Source organism: Borostomias antarcticus (genome assembly GCF_949987555.1).
Source record: "Borostomias antarcticus genome assembly, chromosome: 16".
In the NCBI taxonomy this organism is placed as follows: domain Eukaryota; kingdom Metazoa; phylum Chordata; class Actinopteri; order Stomiiformes; family Stomiidae; genus Borostomias; species Borostomias antarcticus.
Window position 1 is genome coordinate 211346 of NC_140249.1, and position 26374 is coordinate 237719.

General features: G+C 50.9%; 3 protein-coding genes across 3 annotated transcripts; 2 read left to right on the top strand and 1 right to left on the bottom strand.

The window, feature by feature from the left end:
- Window positions 1-233: 233 nt before the first annotated feature.
- Window positions 234-3421, top strand: LOC311319678 (transmembrane emp24 domain-containing protein 11; the record flags this gene model as incomplete). Its single annotated transcript, XM_084451281.1, has 5 exons — window positions 234-363; window positions 1251-1342; window positions 2213-2338; window positions 2680-2826; window positions 3272-3421. The coding sequence occupies 5 exons, from the start codon at window positions 234-236 to the stop codon at window positions 3419-3421; spliced, it is 645 nt and encodes a 214-aa protein (XP_084307407.1).
- Window positions 3422-6791: 3370 nt separating this feature from the next.
- On the top strand, window positions 6792-14561 carry rnf212 (ring finger protein 212). The gene is made up of 13 exons (XM_084450777.1): window positions 6792-6901; window positions 8142-8297; window positions 8556-8617; window positions 9063-9137; window positions 9224-9280; window positions 9507-9565; window positions 9873-9932; window positions 10513-10577; window positions 10743-10803; window positions 11871-11913; window positions 12941-13004; window positions 14069-14141; window positions 14352-14561. Exons 2-13 carry the CDS (start codon window positions 8189-8191, stop codon window positions 14500-14502), a joined length of 879 nt encoding a protein of 292 aa, XP_084306903.1. The 5' UTR covers window positions 6792-6901; window positions 8142-8188; the 3' UTR covers window positions 14503-14561.
- Window positions 14562-22515: 7954 nt separating this feature from the next.
- Window positions 22516-26036, bottom strand: fgfrl1a (fibroblast growth factor receptor like 1a; the record flags this gene model as incomplete). The annotated part of the gene is made up of 3 exons (XM_084450998.1): window positions 22516-24127; window positions 24551-24904; window positions 26000-26036. 3 exons carry the CDS (start codon window positions 26034-26036, stop codon window positions 23721-23723), a joined length of 798 nt encoding a protein of 265 aa, XP_084307124.1. The 3' UTR covers window positions 22516-23720.
- Window positions 26037-26374: the final 338 nt, after the last annotated feature.

Here is a 26374-nt window from a genome sequence, read left to right on the forward strand (position 1 = left end):
TAGCTAGACGTGGTGTTATCATCAGCTCTACTACTGGCCTGGGTTGACCAATCATATCCACAGCTTGTTTCAGCCCCCCCGCAAGCAGCTGTGAGGTTCTCACACCCGACCCTCGACCCTGGGCAGAAACACAGCTCCAGTCCTCCAGCAAACAGCAGCTGGACTCAATCAAAAGAGGGTTTCATACATTTGTAGAGCTAGGACAATTTGAAGTGATATTTAGTGTGATCAGGATGGGTCTTCGGGCTGTTGTCTTGGTGGCTCAATGCTACCTGCTGCTAGCAGGGGCCATGTATTTTGACCTAGGGGAGCAGGAGGAGAAATGCCTCATTGAGGAGATCCCTGACGACACGCTGGTCACTGGTGAGTTTCTGGCCACCAGGACTACATCAACAAATGATGTGGTCTGCCGCTGTAATTACATATAGAGTAGATTTATATTACATATTAAACCATTATGATTTCTTCTAGGTTTTGTACTCCAGGAAAGGAGTTTTTATGTTTATGTATGTTACCATACCATAACCATGCAGGCACTGTAATCATAAAGAGAATGCATTGGTCCTCCTTTAAGAGATCAGATGAATTTGTGCAAAGGCCTGGGGCCTCATTTATCATTGAGACATGCCTTTTTTTACACGGTCTTTTCCGCGATTTCAGGCGTACGCCCTCTCCCCCCCAACCCTAACCCTAACCCTAACCCTAACCCTAACCCTAACCCCCCCACAGCGCGATCTATCACGCAAAAAGGGCGGATATTTAGTTGCCTTTTTACACGCTTTTGTACGACACCTCTAGACTCGGCGTACCGATTTAGACGGGTTTTTACACCCTTTTTGAACACAGGGGGAACTGGCGACGCCGGTGGTGCGTCGGTGAATTACAATGTTTGATGGAGAGAGGAAGAGCGAGAGTTTATAAACGCACAATCATGTAGGCTAATAGCCCAATTCAGCACAAACATGTAGCCTATCTCAATGCAAGACCGTGTCCTCTAACCGGCTCATTAATGGTCCGATTTTGTTCCCCAAACTGAACCTATGCGCTGTCCCAAACCTTTCTGAGCAATATGTCACACACCTAATGCAGGCACTCCATCAAACGGCAATAGTTCAATTAGATTGTCATTAATATGTGATCATGTGGACCTGTTTGCTGTTTGGTAAGCATATAAATGACAGTCCTCCTGTGCGTAATGCGACCTGGTCTGGTCGTCCAGTCTGAGTTGTTTAACGTGTTCTATTCTACAGGGTATTTTGTTCTGGAGCCTTGGGACCTCAAACAGGGATCCCACTCCCCCCACCTCGGCCTGACTGTGACGGTGAGAGACCCCAACCATGAGGTACAGCGCAGCTCCCAACACACACCCCAACACACACACACACACCCCAACACACACACACAACCCAACACACACACACACACCCCAACACACACACACACACACCCCAACACACACACCCCAACACACACACACACACACCCCAACACACACACACACACCCCAACACACACACACACACACCCCAACACACACACACACAACCCAACACACACACACACACACACACACCCCAACACACACACACAACCCAACACACACACAACCCAACACACACACACACCAACACTCACACACACACATACACACACACACACCCCAACACACACACACACCCCAACACACACACACAACCCAACACACACACACACACACACACCAACACACACACAACCCAACACACACACAACCCAACACACACACACACAGCCCCCCCCCCCCACACACACACACACACCCCAACACACACACAACCCAACACACACACACACAGCCCCCCCCCCCACACACACACACACACCCCAACACTCACACACACACACACATACACACACACACACATACACACACATACACACACACACACACCCCAACACTCACACACCCCAACACACACACACACACCCCAACACACACACACAACCCAACACACACACACACCCCAACACACACACACACACACCCCAACACACACACACCCCAACACACACACACACCCCAACACTCACACACACACACACAACCCAACACACACACGGGGGGTTTCTTCTCAAGACTTTGCAGATCATTGCATTTACAGAGAGAGGGATGAGTTGAAACCGTGGCTTCTGCCCAGAGAAGGTCGCTTCCTGATCCGCCCTCTGGTTCCAGGTGTTGATGACCAAGCGCTACGGCCGGCACGGGAAGTTCACCTTCACCTCCCACGCCTCCGGGCAGCACTTCCTGTGCATGCAGACCAACTCTACCAGGTTCTCCGTCTTCGCTGCTGAGAGGCTGGTGAGTTCGGCCTCCACTGTTTGCGCACGGACACACGCACACACACACATGCACGCGCAAACACACACACACACGCACGCACGCACAAACACACACACACACACACACACACAGACACGCACACACACACACACACACACATACACACACACACACACAAATAAACTTGTCATGACCAAAATGCATCCAACCCCATCCTTAATAGTTTTCATAGACCTGAACACTTTCAATAACAGTCTCAATATCAACTGACAAGCTTGACCACTGACTAACATCCTGTTATCTTGACCACTGACTAACATCCTGTTACCTTCCACGTCACGGGGCTTGTTCTGCTATAGAAAGTCCACCTAGACGTTCAGATGGGGGAGCACGCCATCGACCCCAACGCCGTGAAGGCCAAAGACGCCGTCCAGAACATGGGGACCAGCCTGCGTCATCTGATCGACCAGATCCACTACATCAGCAGGCAGCAGGACTTCCAGAGGGTGAGGCCTTCACGCTCTTTAACACAGACACAAAACACAACTATGAGCTAAGCTGCCTCTCATTTTTGAGGGTCAGTCTTTAAAAATGTGTAACTTCAGTTAAGATCATATCTTTTGCCATGAACACAGTGTCCAATGTTGACATATAAAACATATTTTACACTTATGGGTACGTTTATAATTCTGACTTATGGGGGTGTAAACCCTCGAGTCAAGTACCCCTTTAATCCAGATGTTGGTGAACAACCCTCCTCTTCTCCTTACAAACACACAGATAAACCTTGACTAGACTGACCAGCCCCCCTCTCCTTACAAACACAGATAAACCAGTGACCAGAGTGACCAGCCCTCCTCTCTATAAACACACAGATAAACCAGTGACCAGCCCCCCTCCACAGATAAACCAGTGACCAGAGTGACCAGCCCTCCTCTCTTCCGTCCACAGGAGCGAGAGGAGACGTTCCGTGAGATCAGCGAGGAGACCAATGGAAACGTTCTGTGGTGGGCGGTGGTGCAGACCTCCATCTTGCTGTCTGTGGGATTCTGGCAAATGAAAAGACTGAAGGACTTCCTGATTCTAAAGAAGCTCGTCTGATTGGCCAGTGTGATTACAAGGGTCTGAAACGGCATTCACCATCTCAAAACGCATCAGAGATCAAACAGAACAAGAAACATAACGGAACTCATAACTCAACTCACTTTTATAAAATGAAATAAAAATGTGTTGGTATTGTATTTTTTACCATAAAAGACAAATGCGTTATTAATTTTCCCCATAAGGGAACAATGGTAACAGGTAGCCAACTTCATAATGATGGTGTAATGACATCATAACATATTGTGGGTCTTGTCCTTATTTAGCAGGTTAACACTGATATTAAAGGAGTAGTAAAGGGAAAAATCATGTTTAGCCCTGTTTTAAGGTTACTTATGATCATATACAATGGTTCAGATCAAAACGTTGACAAAACTAGCACTTTTGAGAAAGTTGATAATTGCTCTACCACCGTTTAGGTCATACAATGGATGTGGGTGGGCACCTTGAAAAATCATTCAAAAACATGTTAAAGGTATAATATGTAATATGTGGATTAAAATAAGCATAAAAAAAAAAAAAAACATCCATAGAGCTTTGCGAAGGTTACATATCATACCAGCCAATAGTATTACAGCGTTGGTACTGCGTGCTGGATTGCCAGGTACTATTCTAGCTTCACTGTGAGATTAGCAGTTGGCTGGCTCATATTGCTCCCCACCAGAGGGCGCTGCAGTACTCCAGACACAGCCTGCCCACAGCAGCAGGATAGGCCATACACACCCACTCCATGATCAGCTCCCACAGACAAGAGCAGAAAACACTACCGCTACCGAGCAGGAACAACCTCACAGAGCAGGAACAACCTCACAGAGCAGGAACAACCTCACACACATCCAGAGAAGAACCAACCAGCCGAAAGCAGCAACCCTGCCTACAGTCAGACTGAACACTACAGGACTGAACCCTGCCTAGTCAGACTGAACAACACAGGACTGAACCCTGCCTACAGTCAGACTGAATACTACAGGACTGAACCCTGCCTAGTCAGACTGAACACTACAGGACTGAACCCTGCCTAGTCAGACTGAATACTACAGGACTGTACTGTCTACAGTCAGACTGAACACTACAGGACTGAACCCTGCCTAGTCAGACTAAATACTACAGGACTGAACCCTACCTACAGTCAGAACAACACAGGACTGAACTCTGCCTACAGTCAGACTGTACACTACATTTCACTTCATTTCAAACCTTTATACTCGTGAAATACTGAGGCTCCCTCATTCACAGTGATGATGAGTTTACACAGAGACACAAATCAACAAAACAAATGCAATGTACAATAATAATTATAATTATAATAATAATTACAAATAGTTACAGGTTGAAGTACATAGGTCTTGAGCCATGGACTTAAACTTGGTGGAGGACGTCAAGCTTTAGAGTCTGTTGTAAGGTATTCCATGTATAAAGAGCATCATGGAAAAAAGCAGCCCTTCCAAGTTCAGAATGCACTCAAGAAACCCTGAGAACAAGCCCATATAACTGAACCCTATCTCTAACCCTAACCCTAGCCCATATAACTGAACCCTATCCCTAACCCTAACCCATATAACTGAACCCTATCCCTAACCCTAGCCCATATAACTGAACCCTAACCCTAACCCATACAACTGAACCCTATCCCTAACCCTAGCCCATATAACTGAACCCTATCCCTAACCCTAGCCCATATAACTGAACCCTATCCCTAACCCTAACCCTAACCCATATAACTGAACCCTATCCCTAACCCTAGCCCATATAACTGAACCCTATCCCTAACCCATATAACTGAACCCTATCCCTAACCCTAGCCCATATAACTGAACCCTATCCCTAACCCTAGCCCATATAACTGAACCCTATCCCTAACCCTAGCCCATATAACTGAACCCTATCCCTAACCCTATCCCTAACCCATATAACTGAACCCTATCCCTAACCCTAACCCATATAACTGAACCCTATCTCTAACCCTAACCCTAACCCATATAACTGAACCCTATCCCTAACCCTAACCCTAGCCCATATAACTGAACCCTATCTCACACGTCTCTACAGTCAGACATAATAGAGAACTGGATGGAACAAAAGATGAATAGGCTTGTTGAAGTCTTTGTTTTTTTCTGAATATTGTTGTTTTATGGCATAAAATGCAGTCTATTAAATGTATGGTCGTATTTGTAAATGAGTAGGCCATGTATGTAACCTATAAGCCTACTGTGTATGTATAGTTGTGTGTTTTTTTTATTAGGTAAGCCAACAATCCCATAGGCCTCTATATTTGTTTTTACAAATGTAAATTCTTCTTTAATCCAGTGAGCATGAATGCAAATAAACTGTAACTCAGCCAGGAATGCATTGCGAGAGCCAGAGGCCTCCCTCGGGCCCCGCGGTCTGAGCTTGAGCCCTCCGGCAGATGACTGCGTGCGAACGACATCCTTTCTCCCACAACAGGGCCAAGGCCCCATCCTTTCTCCCACAACAGGGCCAGGGCCCCATCCTTTCTCTCACAACAGGGCCAGGGCCCCATCCTTTCTCCCACAACAGGGCCAGGGCCCCATCCTTTCTCCCACAACAGGGCCAGGGCCCCATCCTTTCTCCCACAACAGGGCCGAGCCCCATCCTTTCTCCCACAACAGGGCCAGGGCCCCATCCTTTCTCCCACAACAGGGCCAGGGCCCCATCCTTTCTCCCACAACAGGGCCAGGGCCCCATCCTTTCTCTCACAACAGGGCCGAGCCCCATCCTTTCTCCCACAACAGGGCCAGGGCCGAGCCCCATCCTTTCTCTCACAACAGGGCCAGGGCCCCATCCTTTCTCCCACAACAGGGCCAGGGCCCCATCCTTTCTCCCACAACAGGGCCGAGCCCCATCCTTTCTCCCACAACAGGGCCGAGCCCCATCCTTTCTCCCACAACAGGGCCGAGCCCCATCCTTTCTCTCACAACAGGGCCAGGGCCGAGCCCCATCCTTTCTCCCACAACAGGGCCGAGCCCCATCCTTTCTCCCACAACAGGGCCAGGGCCGAGCCCCATCCTTTCTCTCACAACAGGGCCAGGGCCCCATCCTTTCTCCCACAACAGGGCCGAGCCCCATCCTTTCTCCCACAACAGGGCCAGGGCCCCATCCTTTCTCCCACAACAGGGCCAGGGCCGAGCCCCAGCAGCAAGATGCTCTCTGCCCAAATACGGCGCCTGAGCTGAGCCCAGCCTGTCTGCTGCTTGAACCCGCGGTGCTGGTGTGCTCGCTGGGCAGCTCAGCTGGTTGGTCTGGTGCTCGTGTGCTCGGTGCTCGTGTGCTCGGTGCTCGGTGCTCAGCTGGGTTGGTCTGGTGCTCGTGTGCTCGGTGCTCAGCTGGTTGGTCTGGTCTCTCTCTCTCCCGCGCTCTGAGAACCCAGTAACCCTAACCCTGTCCCTCAGCTCATTCATCACTATTTTGATCGCAGAACAGCTTGTACCGTCAGATCATTGGTGGTAATTAGATCTTAAGGTAGGCTATAGTATAGGATGTGATTACTAGGTAGATAATTATAACCAATTATTAACGAAAATAACATAAACCGGCATGTGGATAAGATGTAACGTCGTTAGCTACGATCTCATCCTCTGGACAGTTAGCTATGCTAACGCTACAGCTGTCTAGAAATATGTCTTTTACGGTTACAGACAGCATATTTATTTGTGTGTGTTTGTGTGAAGTGTTTGAGCTAATATGTCTTTATAACCCTCCGGCACGATGAGAACAGGAAGCATCTGATACTAGCAGCTAGCTAGGATAGCTAACTGGTTATGCTGGCTAGCTAGGATAGGATAGCTAACTGGTTATGCTGGCTAGCTAGGATAGGATAGCTAACTGGTTATGCTGGCTAGCTAGGAGAGGATAGCTAACTAGTTATGCTGGCTAGCTAGGATAGGATAGCTAACTGGTTATGCTGGCTAGCTAGGATAGGATAGCTAACTGGTTATGCTGGCTAGCTAGGATAGGATAGCTAACTGGTTATGCTGGCTAGCTAGGAGAGGATAGCTAACTAGTTATGCTGGCTAGCTAGGATAGGATAGCTAACTGGTTATGCTGGCTAGCTAGGATAGGATAGCTAACTAGTTATGCTGGCTAGCTAGGATAGGATAGCTAACTGGTTATGCTGGCTAGCTAGGATAGGATAGCTAACTGGTTATGCTGGCTAGCTAGGATAGGATAGCTAACTGGTTATGCTGGCTAGCTAGGATAGGATAGCTAACTGGTTATGCTGGCTAGCTAGGATAGGATAGCTAACTAGTTATGCTGGCTAGCTAGGATAGGATAGCTAACTAGTTATGCTGGCTAGCTAGGATAGGATAGCTAACTGGTTATGCTGGCTAGCTAGGATAGGATAGCTAGCTAGTAACGCGTTAGCTACCCTCAGTGGGTTCAGTGTCGTTTGTTATCAGTAGTTGAAGTAACTACATGAACTCTACAGGCTCTTTGCACAAGCTCCACTACTTCCTGAAACTCTACAGGCATCCTTATTTCCTGTCCTATACTATTGGATGGAAGTGATTAATCAGGTGTGTGGCACACCTGATCACACCTGATCACACCTGATTAATCACTTCCATACATAATGGTATAGGACAGGAAATAAGGATGCCTGTAGAGTTTCAGGAAGTAGTGGAGCTTGTGCAAAGAGCCTGTTCTGGAGAGCTGTAATGTACTTAGCTAATGTTAACCAGCTGGCTAATTCAATTAGCAGTGGTTGTTGGATCTATCTTGAAGCCAGCAGCGACCAGAGCCAGGATCATGTCCCACTGGATCTGCTGTAACTCCTGCTTCCTAGGCCCTGGTCCGGAGCGCAGACTGGCGGTCACCTCATGCGGGCACGTCGTCTGCAGCGTGTGCTATCAGAAAGGTAGTCATCTACATTTAGCCAGCTTCGTCTGCAAACTATCAGCTAAAACCTTTTTGGCTTAAGTATAACACCCAGTAGCCGCATCAGCCTGCTGTTCACAGTGTGAACGAGACACGGACAGGGTCCTCTCCTGGGGTTACTGGGAGGTTAGGGTTAGGGTTAGGGTTAGGGTCACTGGGAACGATGGCATATTTTCCATGCAGACTTCAACTTTCAGCTTAGTGTGGAAACTCATTCCTGCTATTTTATCATCTCCAGGGAAGCAGGGAGAATGCTTTATATGCAAAGCAAAATGTCAAGTTAGTCCTCTCTCTGACAAAGTAAGTAGCAACATCTTTGACATAGGATGCTTGTATTCAGAGCCATTCTATGCACAACTCGTGCCCTTGATATTATATTTGATACATTTATGAAGTGGAATGAACTGCCCACTGACGTCAGGACAACAGAGTGTCTGCCCATCTTTCGCCAGAGGCTCAAAACTAACCTCTTCAAGAAGTACTACCAGCATCCTCCCTCTTAAGCACCTATTGTATTTTTAGTATGCTATTCATCACTTTGCCTTCAGCACTAGATTATGCACTTTGTCAATTGTTTTAGAAAGGAGATGCACTTGTGCATTCTGGCAAGTAGTAGTACACTGACTTCCTATGTTAAATGCAATTGTAAGTCGCTTTGGATAAAAGCGTCAGCTAAATGCCTGTAATGTAATGTAATGTAATGCATTGAGAGGATGTTGAATATAGAAAGTAAGTCTTTTTACAGAGCAGTGTTGAGGTAAAGGCCCTCTTCTCTGACATCAATTCCGTGGTGACCAAACACTTCACAGAGATTAGCAAGGTAGATTGAAAATTGCTAGAATTCATTCATTCATTCATTCATTCATTCATTCATTCATTCTCAATAACAATTCCTTCACTTTTTAGGTGCTACAATTCCAGGCAAGGCATCAACGGAGACTGATGACACATTACCAACAGAGGGTAAGGTTATAGAATCAGACAATACACAGAGAATTTACAGAATCGCATCCACTGCACAGTGACACACTAACCCTCACATAATATATTAATATTTTCTTTGATCGTCAGTGTAAATTATTAACTAATGCTGTCTGTGTGGACTACAATGACTGCACCTCTTGGACAGCTCTTTAAACATATTCAGGGTCTCTGGGGTCACAAAACATCTTCATCTCAACCTGTTTAGAATGAAAAGTTGGAAGAAGCTCGCGTCAAGATGAAGCAAGAAATACAACAAATGTCAAAGTAGGAACAGACATGAACTACACATCCCATCATAGCGTTACTGTGTGTGAAACACTGCTAGCTTGAGAGGGGTCGGGGAAGAATTTTTACAGCTCACTTTTCTGGACCCCGGGTGATACTGGTTTTTGCTTCCCTCTGGAATATGTAGGGGTGGGTCTTATGCCCTCCTCCCTTGTTCTCTGTAAAGCGCATTGTGTTGCCTCTGTGTATGAAATGCGCTATACAAATAAAGCTTTGATTGATTGATTGATTGATTGATTGATTGATTGATTGATTGATTGATTGAGCTTGCTTTTTCTAACTTCAGAAAACTAGCAGAACAGAGTGCCTACATCGTCAAGCTGGAGAAGACTCTTCAGCAACAAAGGTACGTATAAATACAGTTTAGAAATCCTTTAGATAGATACTTTCATGATATATAGATACTTTCATGAATCCCCCTAGGGGGAAACTTGGCAGTTTAAAGAACCTTAGTAAATGTTTGTGGTAAGTGGGTTAGGGTGAGGGTTAGGGTTAGGGTTAGGGTTAGGGTGAGGGTGAGGGTTAGGGTGAGGGTTAGGGTGAGGGTGAGGGTTAGGGTTAGGGTGAGGGTTAGGGTAAGGGTTAGGGTGAGGGTTAGGGTGAGGGTGAGGGTTAGGGTAAGGGTGAGGGTGAGGGTGAGGGTAAGGGTAAGGGTAAGGGTAAGGGTAAGGGTTAGGGTTAGGGTTAGGGTAAGTGACTGGTAAGAGGGGACTGAATTGGCAGTTCTAACTTCCTGGATGTTACTGCTACTCTGTCACTAGATGTCACTCTTGGCATTTTGTCCCAAAAGAGCGATGCCAAACCCATACACTTAGGACCCATACACTGAGGTCTGTATTCAAATAGAGGGGCGTGAATATGGACGTGTTTATGAGAGAGATTTTAATCACGTTGTCGTCTATATATATTCATCTCCACCTGTTCAGCACCAAACTAATGTCAGCATCCCAGTCGAGTCATAGCTCTCACAACCCATGTGGCTCAAAGTCAGGTAATATTTTCCATTCTAATAAGAACTGTATATAGCTACAGTATAGGTGAAAAGCATGTTGGTGGTTATACTGTACCAAGTTCATCCCATGCTTGTGGTTAAAGCGGTGTTGTCTCTGTTCTCTAATGTGTTGACTGTGTGTCTGTCTTGTTTTTTACGTGTTAGTTCTCCAGATCCCATATTCCTCAGACATGCCCCTGTCCAGACACGCCTCCTCCACCAGCCTGTACGTATGCACCCTGACCCCAGACCAGCCTGTACGTATGCACCCTGACCCCAGACCAGCCTGTACGTATGCACCCTGACCCCAGACCAGCCTGTACGTATGCACCCTGACCCCAGACCAGCCTGTACGTATGCACCCTGACCCCAGACCAGCCTGTACGTATGCACCCTGACCCCAGACCAGCCTGTACGTATGCACCCTGACCCGCAGGCCGTCAGGCTCAGCGGTCCTGAGGAGGCTCAGTGGGTTAGGGTTGGGTTAGGGTTAGGGTTAGGGTTAGGGTTAGGTTAGGGTTAGGGCTGGGTTAGGGTTAGGGTGAGGCTCAGTGGGTTAGGGTTAGGGTTAGGGTTGGGTTGGGGTCAGGGTCAGGGTCAGGGTTAGGGTTAGGGTCAGGCTCAGTGGATTGGGCTGGCAGGACACACAAAGCCCTTTCACAGGATTGACTCTGTTCCACTAGTAGGAACCTCGCTGGTAGGGAACCTCTGTGATCATGAACCCGGGTCTGGTTGTGTGTGTTCTGTAAAGCCCTGAGGGTCCCAGACCTCTGAGACAGCACCTGCAGGAGAGAGAGAGGAGGGAGGGAGGGAGGTAGAGAGAGAGAGAGGGAGGGAGAGAGAGAGGGGAGAGAGAGAGGGAGGGAGAGAGAGAGAGGAGAGAGAGAGAGGGGGAGAGAGAGAGAGGGGGAGAGAGAGGGAGGGAGGGAGAGAGGGAGGGAGAGAGAGAAAGAGGGAGGGAGAGAGAGGGGAGAGAGAGAGGGGAGAGAGAGAGAGGGGAGGAGAGAGAGAGAGGGAGGGAGGGAGGGAGGGAGGGAGGGAGGAGAGTGTAAACTCTACTTCCTGAGTTCAGCCTCCCAGGGTTATGCTAGCTTTAGCTGCTGTTTGGCTAAACCCCCTCCTGCCCACGCCCTGGAGCAAGGCAGCTCCACCTGAATCAACTCAGGACTGCGCAGACTAGGGAACATTATACACAAACTAGGGAACATTATACACTAGTGGGCATTTCTCCCTAATCTCCCCATGACCGCTGAGGTCAGATGTGTGAAACGTGTTCTGTGGTTCCCCCTGCAGGGCTGAGAACATGGAGGTTGACGGGAGGAGTCTGTTCAAGAAGGTATGCATGAACACTCTGGATTTACTAAACATGATTCTGTCACTAAGAAAGGAAAATGTTTATCAGTAATATATCACAAACCAGTCGTGTTCATTACACTTCACACACTCCTCCTGGTATGAGGTCCAGATGACTCTGACCTGAGGGCTGTGGGGGGCATGTAGAGGGTGATTGGTCTGAGGGCTGTGGGGGGCATGTAGAGGGTGATTGGTCTGAGGGCTGTGGGGGGCATGTAGAGGGGGAAGGTGATTGGTCTGAGGGCTGTGGGGGGCATGTAGAGGGTGATTGGTCTGGGGGCTGTGGGGGGCATGTAGAGGGGGAAGGTGATTGGTCTGAGGGCTGTGGGGGGCATGTAGAGGGTGATTGGTCTGGGGGCTGTGGGGGGCATGTAGAGGGTGATTGGTCTGAGGGCTGTGGGGGGCATGTAGAGGGGGAAGGTGATTGGTCTGAGGGCTGTGGGGGGCATGTAGAGGGTGATTGGTCTGAGGGCTGGGGGGGGCATGTAGAGGGTGATTGGTCTGAGGGCTGTGGGGGGCATGTAGAGGGGGAAGGTGATTGGTCTGAGGGCTGTGGGGGGCATGTAGAGGGTGAAGGTGATTGGTCGGAGGGCTGTGGGGGGCATGTAGAGGGGGAAGGTGATTGGTCGGAGGGCTGTGGGGGGCATGTAGAGGGGGAAGGTGATTGGTCGGAGGGCTGTGGGGGGCATGTAGAGGGTGATTGGTCTGAGGGCTGTGGGGGGCATGTAGAGGGTGAAGGTGATTGGTCGGAGGGCTGTGGGGGGCATGTAGAGGGGGAAGGTGATTGGTCTGAGGGCTGTGGGGGGCATGTAGAGGGGGAAGGTGATTGGTCTGAGGGCTGGGGGGGGCATGTAGAGGGTGATTGGTCGGAGGGCTGTGGGGGGCATGTAGAGGGGGAAGGTGATTGGTCGGAGGGCTGTGGGGGGCATGTAGAGGGTGATTGGTCTGGGGGCTGTGGGGGGCATGTAGAGGGGGAAGGTGATGGTCTGGTGGTCTTCCTCCCTGAGCAGCCGGAGGGGTGTGGGAGTCTCCCCAGGCTGTCGCTGCTCAGCCCTCCTCAGGACGGACGCATGGGTACGTCTGCTCTGCTCTGCTCCACACCCACATCCTCCACTGGCCTCACTGCCTGTCTGCTCCACCCCTCCATCCCCTCCACCAGCTGTTTTCTGACTGCTCCTCCTCTCCTCTCCACCTCTCTCTCCTCTGCTCCCTCTGTCCTTCTCCCTGCACCATCGCTCCTCCTCCTCTGTGTCTCCTCCCAGTACCCCTTCCTCCCTCCACCTCTCCATCCCCCTCCACCCCTCCATCCCCTCCACCTCTCCATCCCCCTCCACCCCTCCGTCTCCTCCCAGTACCCCTTCCTCCCTCCACCCCTCCACCCCTCCATCCCCTCCACCCCTCCATCCCCCTCCACCCCTCCATCCCCTCCACCTCTCCATCCCCCTCCACCCCTCCATCCCCTCCACCTCTCCATCCCCCTCCACCCCTCCATCCCCTCCACCTCTCCATCCCCCTCCACCCCTCCGTCTCCTCCCAGTACCCCTTCCTCCCTCCAGCTCTGCCCTGCTCTGCTGTCACTCTCTGCTTCCATCGTCTAGCAGCAACTGCCTCCTGAATCCCACTCTATACTGACTATATATCTATATCTGTATAGACTGGATCAGTGTATGTCCTGGATCTGTTGTGTATATAATGTGATATGGATTAGACTTTCATGTCCCCCGTGATACAGCTTGATACATGGAACACATTCAAAGAAGCGTATGCATGCATGTACCCCTAGGGTGTGACCTACTGCATGTACCCCTAGGGTGTGACCTACTGCATGTACCCCTAGGGTGTGACCTACTGCATGTACCCCTAGGGTGTGAGCTACTGCATGTACCCCTAGGGTGTGACCTACTGCATGTACCCCTAGGGTGTGACCTACTGCATGTACCCCTAGGGTGTGACCTACTGCATGTACCCCTAGGGTGTGACCTACTGCATGTACCCCTAGGGTGTGACCTACTGCATGTACCCCTAGGGTGTGACCTACTGCATGTACCCCTAGGGTGTGAGCTACTGCATGTACCCCTAGGGTGTGACCTACTGTAAGCTCCGTTCCAGAGTGCTGAGGTCAACTCCTCCGTCTGCAGGTACGGTCCCCTACCGGCCGGCCCCCAGCCAGAACGCCATGGTCAACCACTCCGCTCGCTCGGCCACGGTCAGGTGATCAGTCTGCCCTCTTCTTCTTGATATGTGTTTGCTCACTGTATGGCTGCTGCAGGTCAGAATAGTGACAAGGCCCCGCCCCTTTCACACGGGTAGACAGAGGACACGCCCATGCGCTCAGATCTGTGTGTGTCCAGGGCGTGCGGTCTGTCTGTGGTCAGCGAGCGCCACGCAGGATGTGACCTTATGTGTTTCCTGTCCTCCCAGCCGCTGGCAGGAGCACCAGATGACCCCTGACCTTTCGTCCCGCTGGACGTCGGGGTGGGAGGCGCCCGTGTTCAAACCCCCGTCAGGCTTCAGGTCCTCCTCGCTGTCCTCCCTGCTCACACCCTCCCGGGGGCCCCGCCCCCCGCCCTAACACACACACACACACACCCTCCCGGGGGCCCCGCCCCCCGCCCTAACACACACACACACCCTCCCGGGGGCCCCGCCCTAACACACACACACACACCCTCCCGGGGGCCCCGCCCTAACACACACACACACACACCCTCCCGGGGGCACCGCCCCCCGCCCTAACACACACACACACACCCTCCCGGGGGCCCCGCCCTAACACACACACACACACACCCTCCCGGGGGCCCCGCCCCCCGCCCTAACACACACACACACACACACCCTCCCGGGGCCCCGCCCCCCCGCCCTAACACACACACACACACACAGATAAACACACACGCACGCACACACACGCAGATAAACACACGCGCACGCACACATACGCAGATAAACACAACCCCGTTCCTTGCATTAAGGAGCGTAATCACTCACACACACATACACTCACACACACACACACACACACACGCTCTCTGACCATAACAAATGAAAGAGCAGCTCTGGCTAGGAGTGCCCCCAGGAGGAGCCAGCTGGTCACCTGGTACTGGGAGCAGACTGCTGGTCTCCTGGTACTGGGAGCAGACTGCTGGTCACCTGGTACTGGGGGCAGACTGCTGGTCACCTGGTACTGGGGGCAGACTGCTGGTCACCTGGTACTGGGGGCAGACTGCTGGTCACCTGGTACTGGGAGCAGACTGCTGGTCACCTGGTACTGGGGGCAGACTGCTGGTCACCTGGTACTGGGGGCAGACTGCTGGTCACCTGGTACTGGGGGCAGACTGCTGGTCACCTGGTACTGGGGGCAGACTGCTGGTCACCTGGTACTGGGGGCAGACTGCTGGTCACCTGGTACTGGGGGCAGACTGCTGGTCAGCTGGTACTGGGGGCAGACTGCTGGTCACCTGGTACTGGGGGCAGACTGCTGCAGCAGCCTCATGAGGACAGATGAGGACCCAACAGCTGCAGCAGACTCACTTTCCCTGGCGCAGTCGACATCACTGCCTGTCCAAGACCTCTTGTCAGATCGTCGTTGTAATGCACACTGTAGGCTACAATTAAATTGATTCATTTGAGTTTTTCATTGTCTCCAACCAATAAAGTTTGTCCAAAAAAGAAAAAAACATGAAAATTGAGTGTGACAGTCTGTTCTTGGAATTCTATTTCTATACGTTTTTTATGACTTCCAAATCCAGACTTGCTGCCATGTCCCTCCAGGCAGACTCCTCAGAGAGGATCCCAGACGGGAGCATGGAGAGGTGTGGGGTAATGGGGCTAATCTCTGAGTGTGTCTTGTCTAACATGGCAGCAGATCTAACCACATGCCTCTTGACTGTTCCACGCCTGCAGGCCAGGGAAATGTGTTCTGATCTGGCCTGTCACACGTGCTGAGGACTCAGCCTGGAAGGACTTCTTGTTTGCATGTGTGTGTGGTGGGGGGAGGGGGTGGGTTGTTTGCATTTTGCAAACTTTACTTATGATCATATACAATGGTTCAGATCAAAACGTTGACAAAACTAGCACTTTTGAGAAAGTCTGATAATTGCTCTACCACCGTTTTGGTCATACAATGGATGTGGATGGGCACCTTGAAAAATCATTCAAAAACATGTTAAACTCGATTTCAAAGACAAGAAGCTCACCGAGGGGGTAATTGGTGTCCGTTGGTGTTCTGTGGGTTGGGACGGAGAGACTGACAACCCAACATTTGCTATCTTTGCAACAATGGGGGGGGCGAGGGAAGGATATATTCGCTGGACTGGAGAGACAGCAGACAGACGGACGTTTAGTTTAGTTTGTTTGGAGATTGTTTCTTTTGTGTGGGAGAAGTTGCTGATCCACCCAAGCGCAGTCGACAGAAGCCGAGTATTTTATAGCCTAGAACATTCTGGGAACTTAAGGAAAACGTTTTCACTGAGACATTTTCAGGAACATTAGGGTAGGCCTTCTACCTTCTTGTTCTAGCAATGTCACTCAACATTTTAAGGTTATCCCAAAACATTTTAAGAATATTTTAAGAGTATGTTTTGCTTGAACATCCTGAGAACTTAAAGAAAACGTCCCCCTGAAAACATTATAGGTAACATTTTTAGAACAATAAAATGCTGTCTGGGGCAGATCATGGAGCCCGCAGATGAGGAGCAGGCAGGAAAGACGTGTTCCCCGGGGGCGGGATCAATCTGACCTCTCGACCACATTTGTCTCATTACAGGCCGTTTACAACCGTCCTACCAACAGACCTCACTTCTGACCTGTAGTGTGGGTTAGGGATAGATCAGTGACTCCCAGCCTGTCTGGACTAGCTGCTGCTTCTGCCTGTTTCTCTCTGGTTGCCCAGAGCAACGTGTGCCATGTCGGTTCGTCCTTCATGGCTGTGAAAAGTCCTCATTCAGCCCTGTCCTCATTTAACAGGTTTCAGGTGCGGAGAGACGCTATTGTACGGAAGAAATGGGCCTGAACTTCTGAGCTTCACCGGGTTTAGAAAGGTTTCCTGTCCTTGAGGTGAAGCGCTGCCCCAGGCGAGCTGTCATTGTGCTGGAGACCCGTGTGGATCAGCGCTCCTTCCGCGTGTCTTTCATCATTCTCTTCCTGTTTCTTTCTCTCATTTCTCTCTCTCTGTCTCTATCCCCTCCTGTCTTTCCGTTGACCCCCTCCGCTCCTCTCCTCCTGACTTCTCCCTCTCTCTTTCTCTCTCTAGCTGTGTGTGTGTGTGTGTGTGTGTGTGTGTGTGTGTGTGTGCGTGTGTGTGTGTGTGTGTTATGGCCCCAGGGTGTACAAATGAGCGCTGTCATCCCAGAAAGGAAAATAAAACTATTTGAGACAGCGGGGAGCGATTGTCGGCTCTACAACTCTGTCAGTTTCCCCCTCAAACATCTGAATCCATTCAGCATGTATAACTCAGCCACGCCCCCCGGGGTTATCTGCCCCCCCAGGGTTATCTGCCCCCCCGGGGTTATCTGTGTCTCAGCCACGCCCCCCCGGGGTTATCTGTGTCTCAGCCACGCCCCCCCGGGGTTATCTGCCCCCCGGGGTTATCTGTCTCAGCCACGCCCCCCCGGGGTTATCTGTGTCTCAGCCACGCCCCCTCGGGGTTATCTGTGTCTCAGCCACGCCCCCCCGGGGTTATCTGTGTATTCAAATCCATACAGCATGCAGGCCTCCTAATTCACACACTCCCTGATCTATCCCATCCAAGATCATTTTATACTTATAGAAAGGGTAGCCTACTTATTTCTTTTGTTAATTTGTAAAATTGTAATTTTGTAAATTGTAACTGTAAATTTGTCATTTGGAATTGAGTATTAGAGTTTATCTGTAGCATGATCTTGGAGCCGGCAGCAACATTTCACTGTGACTGAACACGGTACATTACATGTGATGAATCACCGCACATTACATGTGATGAATCACCGCACGTTAGCCTACATGAGAGGAATAAAGGAATCTTGAATCATTTGCTCCAGTTTTCACATATTGTCACAGACAGTTTTAGTAAACAAGCCTGCTCTCAATAAGAGACGTGGGGTCTTCATCTTAAACTTGCAGGGGTAAAAGAAGAAGCCCTCGACCTCTGACCTCGGGCATCACTCTAGCAGCGACCAGCAGGCGGCGATCTCGTCCACTCGCGTTTAGACTCAACCACCTTGCATGTCGGTCCCTTTTTATCTCCAGGCGTTTGAACTTTTGGGAGATAGGGATCTGCACTTGTTGCATTTACCAGGATGGATACGGGCGACTCTAGGGGGGTCTGAGGAGCTCTATGGGGGACAGGGAAAAGGTAAGGGTGAGGGCAGTGGTGGACCCCCCCCTCTCCCCACACACACACACACACACACACACACACCGGCAGACCCACCCATGCATGCATGCTCTCTCTCTCTCTCCCTTTTCACACACACACACACACACACACACAGATGTCCCGCATCCCCGGCCCTTTTGAAGGGGGCTGGCTCCATCTCATGCCTGAGTGCTGTCAACGGGCGCTGTGGAAAGATTCCTTCCCCGTCAGCCAGCTTGGCAGGATGTGTAAAGAAAGGGCCGAGAGACAACACACCAGATTAGGCCTCTTTTGTCACGGCTCCATGGCAGACTGTAAAGGCTCTGGCCCTCGTCCTATAACTTTAAAGGCCCTGGCCCTCGTCCCATGCGCACATTTCTCTTCTCACTCCGCATCCCCGCTGTTTCGCGGGCGAGGGTAAACACACTCGGGAGGGGAGGAGGAGAGAAGCGTCGTTGCCTCTTTTTCAGCCTTTCTTATGTTTTTGATCCGCCCCCCTTGTTTTGAACGGGCCTCTTTGTGATTGTGCGCACGGACCATGTGAGCCGGGAGGTATGCAAACAGAGACCTGACAGGTATTCCCAGGTGTGTCCTTCATGGTCGCCGCCTCGTTCACCTGCCGTGTTCTTCTGTGGGGGCGGAAGCAGAAGCAGCGCCCACACACACACACACACACACACACACACACACACACACACACACACACACACACACACACACCCTGGACTGTTTCCCAACAACACACAATTGACACACAGCTGGTATTGACACAACCGCGCAGGAATCTGGTGAAAAGGCTTCGCACGCTTAACTAAGCACACACATCTGTTTAGCTGCACTTAACATTGAAATATGTCCTCTGCTAGTGTGTAATCATGTGTAGCCGAATATAATTAAGACCCCCCCCCTCCATACTGTCAATAGACTAATTAAGAACACTAATAGTCTGGCAGCAGATTCCAGTCTAGACTACCCTGGTGGTCAGCTCCTCCCATTCTCCTCTTCCTCCTCCTCCTCTTCCTCCAGCGAGCAGCCGTGATCTGGTGTCTGTCAACAGCCCAGCCCCGTGTCATCTCTGGCTGAACAGTCATTGTGTTGAGAGCCTCTCCCACCCCGACTCCGCACGCAACACTGATTCAACCCTAACCCTAACCCTAACCCTCCCAGCCCCGACTCCGCACGCAACACTGATTCAACCCTAACCCTAACCCTAACCCTACCCTAACCCTAACCCTCCCAGCCCCGACTCCGCACGCAACACTGATTCATCCATCATCTTTCTACCGCACAGACAGGGTTAGCCTAACCCTAACCCTAACCCTACCCTAACCCTAACTCTCCCAGCCCCGACTCCGCACGCAACACCCTAACCCTAACCCTAACCCTCCCAGCCCCGACTCCGCACGCAACACTGATTCAACCCTAAACCTAACCCTAACTCTCCCAGCCCCGACTCCGCACGCAACACTGATTCATCCATCATCTTTCTACCGCACAGACAGGGTTAGCCTAACCCTAACCCTAACCCTACCCTAACCCTAACCCTAACCCTAACCCTAACCCTAACCCTCCCAGCCCCGACACCGCACGCAACACTTATTCATCCATCATCTTTCTACCGCACAGACACTGACAGCACCCAGAGGGACGCAGGAAAGACGCCCTCTCTCTGGCGCAATGACGCTGCTCAAATAAGCTCATGGAAACTCTTTTGACCTTGATAGGGATTTTGACCTCCGGCCCAGCAAAAGCACAGAGCGAGAGGTACTGTTCTGGTGGTGTGCTTGTTTGTTTGTTTGTTTGTACGTAGACTACGCATGTCCGTTAGCAGGATGACGCAAAAACTACCAGACACATTTTGGAGCGGATCCAAATCACAAGGCGTGTCCACCGCCACCCATTCACCGCCACCCATTCACCTCCATTCTTCTTTTGGACTTGGGCTCAGGAGTGAAAAGTCCCCCCCATTCATTGTCAATGAGGGGATTGAAACGGCCATCTCAACATGTGAAGGTCACACAGACATGGGGTTCAGACTGGCCGAAAGCTCCCAACCCAACGAATTCAGCAATAAAACACATCCTGCTCTCTCAGAACCTTCCGCAGGTCTGCGCTCTCCCAGAACCGTCTCTAGTTCAAATAACACTTCACATTATGTTCTTGAATAAAAGTTCAGCCACGAGAATCAAAGATGATTGACTTTCACTTTAATGGCATCGGTAAAATGATTAAAATGTTTCCTTGTGACAAAAATAAATTTCAACCTAAAAGACGACAGACTGTACGAGATTGTCAATACAAAGATGATCAATAACGTGTTGTGTACAAAGATGATCAATAACGTGTTGTATACGTATTTGAGCAGCACATCTAAATATTTCACAATGATTTACTACATAGCTTACACTGTAACTATATGACAAAAATGCCATCAACTGATCAATTGCTCTTTACTTTTTGGATCAAAACAATTACTTAATGCCCAATTGTATGAGTAACAAAATATTGCTCTATAAAATAAATTAATCACACCATACATTTTTAGAATCTTGACAATAACTCATGGTGTGGTGGGGGTCATCGAGGGGTCATCGAGGGGTCATCGAGGGGTCAGAGAGCTGAAAACAACAGTTCATCAACAGACCTGGGATAAGTGCATGAGTAGGTGACCTGGCAGTCCTTAGCTTTGACACATAACACACATTACTGGGACTGCAAAACTCACAGACAATACAGCAATGAGAACATGAGAGAATGAGAACATACTGTATTTTGGTTTTTGGGAAGTTTTCCACCCTAAAAAGCATCTAAAAGGATGTCATTACAAACATGAGCAGTCGAAGGCATATTATTAATATTATTACACAGTTTCATATAGTGGTCAGACTAATAAACACACCCACACAGTCCAAAAACGAGAGGGCCACCTGAGAATTCAAGAATGAAAAGTATATTTGCAATCGGTTGTAACTTGACTGTGTCCATGAGCTGTGGGCATTGTGTCCTTTTGTGATAGGCCCTCCACGTGGCATGGGTCCGTTTGAACAGACCAATCACAGGAGAGACTCGGGGGTGACTGGCGCCTCCACTAGGCCATGCTAGGTAGCACCACCAGCTTATCAATTCCACTATCTACTATAAGCTCTTAGTTACAGTCACGATGACATAGGATACCACACTATATCTGACCCAGGCTGACCCAGGCTGACCCAGGCTGACCCAGGCTGACCCAGGCTGACCCAGTCTGACCCAGGCTGAACCAGGCTGAACCAGGCTGAACCAGGCTGACCCAGTCTGACCCAGGCTGACCCAGGCTGACCCAGGCTGACCCAGGCTGAACCAGTCTGACCCAGGCTGAACCAGGCTGACCCAGGCTGACCCAGGCTGACCCAGTCTGACCCAGTCTGAACCAGTCTGACCCAGGCTGACCCAGGCTGACCCAGGCTGACCCAGGCTGAACCAGGCTGAACCAGTCTGACCCAGTCTGACCCAGGCTGACCCAGTCTGACCCAGGCTGACCCAGGCTGACCCAGGCTGACCCAGTCTGATCCAGTCTGAACCAGGCTGGGCCAAGCTGCTGGCCTGGCCGTGTAGCTGGAACATGGTGAGGAACCGGGGGATGGCGCTCCCTCTGTGGACGGGGCTGGGAGATCAGTTCCTCTCTATTCCACTGAACAGAAAGGAACACGTCTTCCTGTTTACTTCACAGGAGAAAATGCAACAGCTACGACCGAGGCTTCTGCAGGTAATCTGAACCAGTGAGGAAACAAAACGCAATCTGTGCTCTCTGTGCTCGTCACAGCGTCTCTCCCCCCGCGTCTCCAGACCACCGGCCATGTGTTTATTATCTCTGACCCGACACACAGGCATCTGCAGGCAGTTTGGGAGGCGCTGAGCGACAGGCCTGTGAGGCGAGCGCTGAGGGGGGAACGGGAACATCACACCTGGGGGGTCCACCTGAACCCGTCTGCTCCTCTGGCACAGAACAGCTGAGGAGAGGAGAGGAGAGGAGAGGAGAGGAGAGGAGAGGAGAGGAGAGGAGAGGAGAGGAGAGGAGAGGAGAGGAGAGGAGAAGAGATGAGAGGAGAGGAGAGGAGAGGAGAGGAGAGAGGAGAAGAAAGGAGAAGAGAGGAGAGAAGGAGAGAGGAGAAGAGAGAAGAGGAGGAGAGAGGAGAAGAGTAGAGAGGATACGAGAGGAGAGGAGGAGAGAGGAGAGAAGAAGAGAGGAGAGGAGGAGAGAGGAGAGAAGAGGAGCAGAGAGGAGAGAGGAGAGAAGAGGAGGAGAGAGGAGAGAAGAAGAGAGGAGAGGAGGAGAGAAAGGAGAGGAGAAAGAAGAGGAGAGGGGGAGGTCATAGAGAAATGCCAGCATTTTCACTGAGGTAAAGACAGAGGACTTGTATACATTCACTAGTTCAGTCATGGCGTAGCCATAGAGCTGCTCTCCTCAGGGCTCGTTGCTCCGCAGGCTCGTTAGGATTGTTATTTGTTTTAATTACATTATCACAGGAGCGACTGAAATGTGTCTCTTCTGTCTTAATCCCTCTCCCCTGGCATCCTCCATGAGCACAGGGCCAGCAAGCATCACTAGTGTTGGGGTTATGTGCCTTGCTCAAGGGCACAACGGTATAGGCATTTATCAAATGTGTATCGTATCCATTGTGAAATATCTTGCGACAAAAAGTTGTTCTGTCGCTCCTTTGGCTCAGTGTGTTGGGAGTATGGCACTTGCAACGGCAGGGTTGCGAGTTCGACCACATTTCCAGTACATGCAGTATGTGCTAACCGTATATATAACTTAGTATAAACGTCTTTGCGACGTTCAGGTGAAAATGATATTCCCACGAGGCCTTGCAGCTGGTATGTAGGTGGAAAGGCAACTGTCGTGTGCCTGGTTCAGTATGTCAACGAGGAAGAGATACTGCATTGATTGTACCTGTGTATGGAGTTGTGTGTAGCAGGGGGAGGGTTGACAGGCTGGGCTGTTGTGTGTAGCAGGGGGAGGGTTGACGGGCTGGGCTGTTGTGTGTAGCAGGGGGAGGGTTGACGGGCTGGGCTGTTGTGTGTAGCAGGGGGAGGGTTGATGGGCTGGGCTGTTGTGTGTAGCAGGGGGAGGGTTGACGGGCTGGGCTGTTGTGTGTAGCAGGGGGAGGGTTGATGGGCTGGGCTGTTGTGTGTAGCAGGGGGAGGGTTGACGGGCTGGGCTGTTGTGTGTAGCAGGGGGAGGGTTAACGGGCTGGGCTGTTGTGTGTAGCAGGGGGAGGGTTGACGGGCTGGGCTGTTGTGTGTAGCAGGGGGAGGGTTGATGGGCCGGGCTGTTGTGTGTAGCAGGGGGAGGGTTGACGGGCTGGGCTGTTGTGTGTAGCAGGGGGAGGGTTGACGGGCTGGGCTGTTGTGTGTAGCTGAACTGGGTCCTAGTGTCCGTACCGTACGGCCCCCTGCTGGGGCTGCGGGGGCTAACACTGGTAGTGGATGTGCTGGTGCTGGTGGACCTTGCCGTCCACGTGTGAGTGTGTGTGCGTGTGGATGTCCGTGTAGAGCTTGGGGTAGACCTTGGGCGCCAGCGTGGGCCCCCCCTGGGCCAGGAGCAGCTGCTGCTGCTGCTGGGTAATGTAGTCCTCGTAGGTCAGCGAGCCCAGGCAGTCTTTGTCGGCGCCGGGCAGCGGGCCGGGGGGGAGGGCGAGGGCTCGGTCGCGGGGGGGCGGGCGCTGGGAAGCGGAGCAATTGCGCTTTTTGGACTGGCAGAACCAGAGGAGGGCGGTGCCCAGGATGAAGACTGCGCCCGCCGGGATGCCCACGATGACGGGCCAGGGCAGGCTGGGGGCGCTGACCGTGGGGACGGGAGGGAGGTAGGGCTTCGGGTCTGGAGGAGATGGAGGAGATGGAGGAGGTGGAGGAGGTGGAGGAGATGGAGGAGATAGAGGAGATGGAGGAGATGGAGGAGGTAAAGCAGCGGCCGTCAACAGACACACACAACAGACCGCAGAGTACAGATACACAACAACATCGATGTTAACGTTAAATTGAATTTAGTTATGCTGCGTTCCATTTGGCTGGTGAAGTCGTGATTGGCGCCATGCTACTGGCAGTTTGAACTGGAACGCTCCTCACGACTTGTTTTCTCGGCTCGTGAACTAGTACCACTCACCCCTACCCTCAGCTAGCTCTGGAAGTCCTGAACAACATGGCAGCTCCCTGTGTAACTAAGTGAAACTTTAGTAATACTTCCCAGACAAACGGAGCGCAGCGTTGTGGTCAGAGACAGAGTCCAGGCGGGCGGACTGACCTGGCAGCACGTTGAGGAAGGCGCTGCGGAAGCTGTAGCCCATGGTGTTGGCGCCCAGGCAGATGTACATGCCGGCGTCCTCCTCCTTGGCGCGCGTGATGAGCAGCTTGTTGAGGTAGGAGCCGTCGGGCCGTGACCACACCTCCCCGGTGGGCAGGACCACGAAGCGGTGGTCGCCCACCTCGATGGTGGAGTTGTACTTGCTCTCGTCGCCGGGCTCCACCCGCTTCAGCCACTGGATGACGGGCTTGACGTCGCTGCGCACCTTGCACTGGAACGAGGTGGTCCCCCCGTAGTCCACGGTGGTGTTGACCGGGTGGGTGCCCGTCAGGATGGGCTTGGAGTTGGTACGCTCTGCCGCGGGGGGAGAGGGGGGGGGGGGAGCACATCACATCTGGTTTTGAGTTTTGTCACAAAATAAAACTACAATAGTTCCCTTGAGGACCAAGGCAGAAGCACAATGATGATATGTGGGTTGGTGACATATTGATGGTGGAGTTATAGTCTTGTTCAGCACTTCAAACACACTCTCACACACACACACACACACACACACACACACACACACACACACACACACACACACACACACACACACACACACACTCTCTCACACACACACACACACACACACACACTTTCTCTCTCTCTGAGCAGCTGAAAGGCAGACAGCAACACAGTTTTTGGACCGAGGCAGAAAACGCCACATTTGACACGATCGGCGAGTCCACGTTCGGTTTGATTCACTTCCTCTCCTCTGGGTCCCATCTGGTGGAAACATGTGTTTCTAGAGTCCGAGCGCAGCTGGGATCAATCTGGACCAGACGGGCCTGGACCGCTCAGCAGAGCCTCACAACACTCTCCAGCACAGCCCTGAAACTCAACACCAGAACCAGCCAAAGCAGCCATATCAACAGCAACGTTCAACTGTCAAACCTGTCTAACTCAAACCTTTCAGCTTCAGATGCCCTCAACACTTTTATGTCCTAATCTTTGACTTCACATCGACCCGTGTGCATTAAAGCAGCTACGAGGAGTTTTCAGCGGCACCGTGGACAAAAGCGGTAGTGTTCTCCCTGAAAGTTTAGTTTAAGTTTATTTAATAGGACAATGTGCATGACTGCATTTCCCATGAGCGCCATGGCTTCCTGTCGTATAGATCTCTGGCCCAGCGTTCGTTTTGGAAGCCAGCAAACCGATGCTACTGTACTTGTCAGGATGACGAGCAACCAGGTAAATACATTGTTTCGTCCTTTCTGGTCGACCCGACCAGCTGAGCAGATATCTATAGAATAACTACATAGAAACAGACCATCTTCTCGCTGAATGGATGCATTTGCTAATGTAGGTAATGTAGAGGCATCAGTATTAAAATGAGACTGTTTTATAACCGGTCAAAAAGTCCTTGTAGTTGCTTTAAGTTTGTTTGTTCGTACGTCACACATGTACCAGGGTCCACCACCAGGGGGCGCTCATCACAGTTCATTTTTCTCATTGCCAAGAACATTTTGCTTTGTACATAGAAAACTATCCTTGGTGTCTCAGTAGAAGTGTAGTCTATTCTACTCAGGAGGCCGTCTACTTTCTAAATCCACAGAGGTCAGAGCTTGTTCTAAAGGTTAGGATTCTCATAGGTTAGTATCGAGGTTAGGTGCAATTATCATTATAGTTGTTCTATTCACAACATAGATCAGATGACTTGTTTAAGTAGCTTGATCATGTTGAATAGATCAGAGATAGAGTATGGTTAGCTTGTATATGTGAACAAACCTTATGGATATTAGTCATGCCCTTAGGTATGGAATCTGTGGGGGAAGATCGTCT

What these genes read in the sequence shown, in the direction of transcription:
- rnf212 (XM_084450777.1), top strand. Translation starts at nt 8,189, where the DNA reads ATGTCCCACTGGATCTGCTGTAACTCCTGCTTCCTAGGCCCTGGTCCG. An exon ending in GAAATACAACAAATGTCAAA is followed by an intron (nt 9,566 to 9,872) that starts GTAGGAACAGAC and finishes TTCTAACTTCAG; the next exon opens with AAAACTAGCAGAACAGAGTG. An exon ending in CACGCCTCCTCCACCAGCCT is followed by an intron (nt 10,804 to 11,870) that starts GTACGTATGCAC and finishes TTCCCCCTGCAG; the next exon opens with GGCTGAGAACATGGAGGTTG.